Source organism: Aplysia californica, unplaced genomic scaffold (assembly GCF_000002075.1).
Source record: "Aplysia californica isolate F4 #8 unplaced genomic scaffold, AplCal3.0 scaffold00419, whole genome shotgun sequence".
In the NCBI taxonomy this organism is placed as follows: domain Eukaryota; kingdom Metazoa; phylum Mollusca; class Gastropoda; order Aplysiida; family Aplysiidae; genus Aplysia; species Aplysia californica.
Genome location: NW_004797689.1, coordinates 188,142 through 196,434, shown reverse-complemented (window position 1 = coordinate 196,434; position 8,293 = coordinate 188,142). Strand labels below are relative to the sequence as shown.

Genomic DNA, 8,293 nt, shown 5'->3' with positions numbered 1-8,293 from the left:
ATGATCCAAAATTCGGGATCTTAGGGGTGACTTTTGTATAGTAAAAATTCTGTTTTCTTAAAACAGCGGGATCTTAAGTGAACCGGGATCGTAAGCGGTGGGATCTTAGGCGGAGACTACTGTACTGATATAAAACAACATAACTGAAATTAATGGTGCTCCATAAAGTTTAACACCAAAACCTGCACAAAGCAAAAAATATCACACAGCACACATAAATAAATACAAAAAGGAAAATTCTATTGTATTCTTTTATTTATCATCAATGAAGAACTAGGCTTCAAAAATACACAATCAAAAGAGAGATGCCGATATCTTTATAATACAATGAGGAATCATGAAATGACAATAGTTGTTCTAACAAAAAATACCAAAGCATATAATACAATATCATCAGCTCATCACGGACAACAGCCATTGCAAAACCTAGAGAAACATGGTATGAAAGAAGTGCAGAGGGTTTAAAAGTTGCCCACAGAGTTACATTCATGATTCAACACCATTCATCTCTGCTAAAGCAATGTCGTGACTTATTCTCTTACTTCCACAAACTGAGGAAAAGATGGCTTCCAACAAAGACTAAATTAAATGCTTCCCACTCGAATTAAAGGCCGAGATAATCGACGAAGCTGACAAGAAAAGAAAGACTAATCTAAAGAGCAAATTTTATTGATATGGAAGGGATGTAATCATGTGGATGCTTAGAAATTTTTCGGTAATTTCCCATTTGCATTCCAATAGCGGGAACTCGCCTACAGTGGGATTTTTCTTCTGGAACCTAAAGTCACGCTATAGCCATGTTCTATTGTATTTGGATTATCTTCAAATTTATCGCCCACACACAAAAAATATCACTTGGTCATCATCCCTCGGGGACAAAAAAAGTGAGCCATGTTAATGCTCATTTTTGTGCCCAGAGGCAAATACATGTATGGGTCTGTCCTGTAACCGTTTAAGATCAATGAGTAAAGTAGAAACACTACATAATACAGAAACAATTATATGCGACAAAATTTAAGCAATATATGAACAGCCAGAAACAAACAATCGGATCACAAATTATACATATTATTTCACTCTGAAGAGCATTTTCCTCTGCATGCGATGCTGAATCTCTCCTCTGCGAAGCATCAGTGACAGAACTTTTGTGACTGCTCTCTCTGGGTATTTCTGGAAAGAAAATAAACATCTAACAATCACTCTCTCAAACTCTTCACCCTCTGAAGCCCTCTTAACGCAGTTTTTAAATTTATGCCCCATAATTTTGATAATTTAGCAGGTGAGCTTCCGCCCTGCTTGTCAGGAGAAACTCTGGGTCAGCAGCAGAAAAAGATACTACAAAAAAATTCTCGCGAATTGGGAATTGAACTCGGGTCTTCTGCCTGTGTGAGCTATGAACTAAAACCCCTACACCACAGACGCCAGTGATTTTATTACACACAATAGGTACAACACCAGCAGTACAATATAAGGGGAACTAGCACTATGAAAGCAGATCAGCGTAGGTACCCCAAACCCCCCGCCTCTGCCAAGTTGAAAGCGTGTAGGAAGCTCAAAATTTGACCATTTTGAATCATCCATAACTCATCTCCTTTGACACCAATCTTCACACCGTTTTGAACTAAGTCAGTTCAACCATTGTATTTAGCTAAAATCAAACTATTGTGGACGGCAAAGAAAGATATTGTTTAGTAAGCTATCTTAAAAGGTCACCAAAATGCCCGGGAATGCATTTTTCGCATCTATTTTCATGCCAGCCGTGGCGACAAAAACTGAGGGCGCTTCATAGTGCTTTCGAGCTAAGCGGCTATAACTGCTATCGCCACGAAACAAAGAGTGCAAGAATGAGCTTTCACACGGTGCCTAGCGCTTGTTGCTTAAGTTAGATGTTGACCCAGAAATATTGGGAGTTTCGGAATCTATTTTTAGAATGGAAATCTCCAAGTCTGACCAACGATTGGTCGAAAGAACCCTGGATTACACAAAAGTAGAACATGTCAAGGGAATCGTGCGCAAAAATGACTCCGATTGGTCCAACAGCCGTTTAGTGCCGTTTGTTTTTGTAAACACACATGCTTGTCCTCTCTCAGGCGACACGCTTGATTCAGCAATGGCGAAGAATTATTTACGTGCCCCTATTTTCGCTTACGCTCTATTCACGTACATAAGTGCATTTCAAAGGCTGCATTGTGCCTCCAATCATGGATATGGATATTCTGGAGATGTACGTTAAGTTGATTTTCTTAATTAGATTGTTATAGTGTTACATGGTTCTTCATAAAGTCATCAATCTTTGCCTGACCTAGATCTAGGGCTGGAAGCCGAGATTGCAAACATGCGAACGGGTGGTCTCATTCAGTGCGTCCTGTAATTAATTCAGTACACAGTATTGTTGTAAATCTGGTTTGGATACAAAAAGAAGCTTAAATTTCTTGAAAATATGGTGAAATCTTAATCAATTTGATATTAGTTATTCAAAATTAGTGTTATCTTCTGGTAACGTGACCATTTCTTTCTACCAATGACTCCGTAATGGTAACCTCTTTTTAAAGAACATAACAAGCTTGATGAACTCGTCTGTGAAGGGGGTGCAGCTGGCATTTGTTTATTGATGAATGAATAAATTCTCTTGAATATCGCAAATATCTGACAAAATCTTTGATAACTAATTCATAGAATTGTTTTCTTTTTGCCACTATCTATATCGACTCATGAAACAAGTACCGGCACAAATTGAATTATTTTTTATACATAACTTTTAGAGGCTGGTTTACTGCTGAAAATGGACTCTCCTACTTAAGAGCCTCATTCATCATAATTCGTGATTTTCAAATAAGTTGGTACCGTTAGAATTGCTAGATCCATTCCTGAATAGAACCATTAAAAAAAAAAAAAGATTAATGAGCCATGGGGAATTTGAACTTTGTTGCAGATCTAACTTGTGTCTCCTCCACCCTCTCCCCAAAATTATTGTCCTGGCCCTTGACTTGAAAATGGGCTCTGCCCGTGCGTGAGCTTCTGCCCATTTTATATTTTTTGAGAAAAAAAAATAAGTTTTGAAACAAAAATGGGCTCTGCTCGGGTGGGAGCTTCTGCCCAATTTTATATTTTTGAGGAAAAAAAATCGATTTGAGATTCTTCCCAATTAAAAAAAAAGTAATTAGAATTGAGGAGTTTTTGTGTGTGTTAGTGTATCTGATCTGTCATTGTTGAATATTTACTTTATTAATGCCTCATTTTTATCAAAGATTTGATTGCAGAAATGGATTCCCGGCCCAAAAACACAGAGGAGTAAAGCTTTAGGGAGTCTTTCTTCTTGTTCTGTAGAAGTTATAGATGATTTTGTAGAAATTATGCTGAATAATTTCTTATTTTTTCTCTTATCTAACCTCATATCATTGTAATGCTTCATGTTATCACAAATGGATTCCTGGCCCAAAAATACATTGGCATGGAAAGTTTCATACATTTACAATGTTTTTTTTTGTGATTTTATTCAGAAAAATCTTCAGGCCATATGTACCGTGTTGTGATTTTCTGTTTATAGCGCAAAATTGGCAGATGTCCCATTTTTGTGGTTGCATAACTGATTAAATTGAAGTGCCAGAAGTCTGAAAAAAATATGGGCTATGAATTTGAATTACTGTGAATATGTTCTGCGAGTGTCATTTCTTTAAAGCAATAACTCCATTTTATTGATGTCTGAAATCAGTCTATTTAGCATTTTTGAATTAACATTATGCAGTAATTTTCCCCCCAATTTTAAGTCTCTGTATTGGCTTTATTTAAACTCTGATTGTCCTCTACACACTTTATGTACCTCAATAAATTTTCTGTGAACTCACAAAATCGCACTTTTTTAAACGTGATTTTAAAGTTGCCAAAAATTTACGTCCACGAATTTCAAACGCCTGTCATTTTTTAAATTAATTGTCAAATTTCTATAATTCAAACACCAAAGTTCATGGGTTGCATAGTTCTTTATGATGCAACAAACACATATTGGATCAAAGCACTTTGAAATTTTGGTTTGTGGTACCTAATCAGTAGTAAAGGACAAAGTTTATTTATGGGGACTGAATTACAATGAACTGCTCTGTTCACATAAAACTACACACTTACAAATATTACAGCTGTGAGTTAAGGTAGGTCTTTATTTTTTTTTAATCCACAAATTCACTGGGAAAAAATATTATTTAAAAGATGCAGCCCTATAGCTTTTACATCGAAACAAACTTGCAGAAGGCAGTTACAAAGACTTGGTCCCAGAGTCTGTACCATCATATTCTATTTTAACTCAACAGCCGGTCTAGCGCTCCGTATGGGATGCGCACCAGCCACTTTGTGTCCAGCCTTTGACCCTTAGCACATGAATACCTGCTCTCTGGGAAGGAGATACCAGTAGCAACTATTTTGTGTTCTTTGCTGTGGATTATTTTTTTGTGCGTGCATTCCCCTGCTTCTTGTTTCCGAAACTGATTCGGTAATGTACAAAACAGTTTTTCATAAATTTCTTGTGTTATAATATTTGTTATCTTACTCGTCGACATTATTACCACAGCACATGGCCATGACCCATAGTCTCGATCCCTATTTGGATGAGGATAAGATTCTTGTGGAGACGGGATTGCTTCTGAACCTTCCATGAACCAAGGCAGTGAACAAAACCATACAACTTTCCCCTCCTCTACTCAGTCAGACAATGATTTAATCAAAAAATGCCCTTAAAAGGAACATGGAGGCAATGGAAACATTGAACTGACCTGACCATCAATGATTTATTTATAGAGGCACCAGCCATCCATGTTGGAAGCATTGCTGAGGTTAACGAGTGCAAAAAATAAAAGGAAAAAGAAAAAATATGTCTCTACATCTTCAGGTGACTAAAAAGTTTACCTGTTTTGTGAAGTCTTGGATGATAGCATGCTCAGATACTTGAGAACCGATGACAAATCTGCGCTTGACCTGCTTCTCAATTCTGCCAAGCAGTTCCCGATCCTCCTCAGTTGTGAAGCCTTCCGCTCCTGCGAAACAAACAAAAAAATTAACGCAAAAGCTTAATTTATGTGGTAATCTCAACAGATCTATGATCATATAACGAAGAGCCAAGCCCACCGTTACATCAGATAATTGTATGGAATATAAAAACCTAACAGAAAAAGCTTAATAATATTTCATACTACTTCCACTTAAGAATTCCCTGGGCGTAGCTCAATATATTGGAGTGCAGGGTGAACATTTAGCAATATACCCAAAGGGTTAACTCAACTACATCACCATCTATTTAACTAACCCGACCAACCACCCATCCTTATACGGAGGTTTCAAATTTAAAAAATAGAGTAGTGGAATTCTGTTATAACGAGATGGAGGGGACTGGTGTGAAATGTCCGTTATAGCGGGATTCTTGTTAAAGGGATCCAGCAATAAATTCAAGTAGGCCTAATCTATGAGTTTAGTGTTCTGTTCTTTCATTTTGTTATCTCCCCTGATGATTATTTTATTTAACATGACCGTTAGGTCTTACTTGATCTAAAAAATCGAACCAGGTTTCTTTCTCTAGCGCTAGCGATGTTGACAGTTCGACATTGGCAACCAGAAAGAAAGGGCTCTTGGCTAATTCGCCCGCTGTGCCCCCCCCAAAAAAAACTGCGGTGCGCTCCGTCTGCTTGTGCACAATAGGTACACACCACACATTAGCTCCATCAGTCACGGCACTGTGACCTCTCCATCCCCGCATCAGAGAAGTGAGAGACATGGTAGGCCTAGATAATTGAGACTTCGCTGGCCTATCACGCGATGCATTCTGCTTGTCTGCAGATGCCACACCCTCCCCATTCATTCCTTCTGGCCTGTATAATTGGCATATGCGCTGTGCACAGCAACATTCCGCTATAACTGACTCGTGTGATTGATTGCATTATAGCAGTATTCTATTTACAAAGATAAAAAATGGAAAAAAATGGGATGTTAGTATAGTGTCTTTATAACAGACTTTTCGTTATTCCAGGACCCGTTTGAAGTGGACTCCACTGTATTTAACCGTCTTAGCGCAAAGCCATTTTCACCATTACTTCCCCCCAGTGCTAGGTTTATTTTAGAAAAATGCTAATTTTCAACATAATCTGTGTCTAAATGAGCTGACGAATCCGACATTTTGAAAAAGGTAAACAATATCCCAGAAAATTGCTGATAAAACACTCCCAACCGATCCCCGACTGCGAAATGCACTAATAAATGTTGCACTGGTGTAATGTAGTCACCAGCAGTTTAAAAAATGGCTATTATCATGCCAACGGTATAGTTTCTACTCTCATGTCGGATCACGACTCATGGTCGTGATACGCACGCAGAGGGTTAAAAGCTTATATTTTTTGTCATTAAATGGCAGATACATAATAAACCCACCTGCAAGATTGCCAGAAGTAGCAGCATCAAGTGTAGACACTTGAAACAACCTCAATGCCTCGTCGACATCAGCATCTGTGGCAAATGGTGAAAGCCTCATTTTGGCTTGAGATTCAGCAATCCTGATAATGGCTTCCAGTTGTCTGAAAAGAAATGTAAGCAACAACATACTTTTATTTATCAATTTTTTTTTTTAAAGAAAGAAGATACCAACTCTCTTCCCTTAAAAAACAAAAACAGTACTTAAAACTGAGTGGCTAGTGTTTTGCTACACAAACGAATTCTATCGATTAGCATGATGCTTTTAGCCCGTGGGGATTTCTGCGACCTTGGGGGACTAACATTTTTTGGAAAGAATCTGAGCAAAAACATGCATGCAGCGACTGAGAAGTTTCTTACATAATATGGATTTGAATAGAGAGCAATATAAAAAGACATTTTTCTTCAAAAACACGAAAAAAAGAAAGAAGAGTAGAGCAGCAACAAGTGACACCAGGAATTGACGTGCAAATCTCCTAACATTAAGTTAGGCCAGACGATGAAGGGGAACATATGAGAAAGGTGATCTCAAATATCCTTACAATCTGAACGATGCAAACAAACAAACTGACACTGCCAGTTTAAAAACCAATAAGCCAAAAGAGATGTCACATGTCAGAACCCAAAAGTTGCAAATTTTTAGAAAAACTAGAACAGCTTACAAAGCCCCGCTGAATAATCTAAAGTTAATTGTTTAATAATAATAAATAAACTAAAAAACAAAACAAATATTTCTGCACTGGTGAATTAAAAGTATGGTATACACTCAATGAAAATCAGGCCCTTTATTAAGATCAGCAGAAATTCTGGGGAGACTTAACTGATCCTTTGACATGGCACACTGTTATGGGCTAGCAGGTCTGGAAATTAGACTCTTGATGCAAATCAATTATGAAACATGTTAAAAAGGCGGGGTAGGAGGAAGGGAAAGAAAGCCCAAGGATCCAAGTGTGCTTCAGTATCATATTTTAAAAAATCTCTGCTCTGTTCACCAAAAACAATCTACTCACCTCACAGTAATGGGAATGCTGATCCTTTTCCCCGTTTCACGTTCATATTCGCTGGCGCTGTTCCTCATAAGTACATATCTGTTCTTGAGTTTCTCTGCTGCTTCCTCAGACAAACGAGGTCCACATTTGCTGAAGAAAGGAAAAACAAAAAATGTATAACAATAATAAAAACAACAAAAACAAAAAAACCTTGATATAAAACAACGCAGAAGAAAGATGTCAAACGAATACAATATACAACAAATGAAAAGAGAAAACCACTCAACAATAACCAAACAAACTTGAATATGCAACCTTCCTTTACAAGCAGTACAACACATTAATAGGAAAAAGCATAACCTGACAAAAGAGAAAATCAACAGAGGCTCCCATTACCAACTATCACTGTATTTGTGCAAAGAGAGCAATAATGGAACTGATCTAGGTAAGCTAACCCAATCAAATAAAACTGACCACAACATCAAACCAAAATCAAGTGTTACTTTGATTATGATCACAAAAGAAGAGCACACCTTTTGCAGTAAGCAATATATTTCTTGAGGGTATTTAGAGGAATTTCTCCTTCTTTCGCCTCCTCTGTAGTTTGCAAAGCATTCAAATGGACATTCATGACGTGCTTGGCTAAAGTCTGTGGGAAGAAACAATTGAGCAATGGGTAATCTAAAAGTTGAGCAGACCAATAAAAATGGGCTTGACATTAAGCAGTTTAAAAAGAACTCAACATGAGGAGTCTTACTGATGATGTACAGCAGAGGGGAGGGAGGGAGAGAGAGAGAGAGAGGGAGAGAGAGAGAGAAAGAGGGAGGGAGGGAGAGAGGGAGAGAGAGAGAGAGAGA

At 37.8% G+C, this 8,293-nt stretch overlaps 1 protein-coding gene across 1 annotated transcript in view; it reads right to left on the bottom strand.

The window, feature by feature from the left end:
* Window positions 1–237: 237 nt before the first annotated feature.
* The window catches only part of LOC101857811 (DNA replication licensing factor mcm5-A), a 17,356-nt gene continuing 9,300 nt past the window's right edge, over window positions 238–8,293 (bottom strand). Inside the window, exons 12-16 of the mRNA XM_005104405.3 lie at window positions 7,970–8,085; window positions 7,458–7,586; window positions 6,409–6,551; window positions 4,897–5,024; window positions 238–1,170 (exon numbers count right to left, since the gene is read on the bottom strand). Of these exons, the coding sequence (XP_005104462.1) occupies window positions 1,069–1,170; window positions 4,897–5,024; window positions 6,409–6,551; window positions 7,458–7,586; window positions 7,970–8,085 (618 nt within the window). The 3' untranslated portion in view covers window positions 238–1,068. The remainder of the gene's footprint in view (window positions 1,171–4,896; window positions 5,025–6,408; window positions 6,552–7,457; window positions 7,587–7,969; window positions 8,086–8,293) is intronic.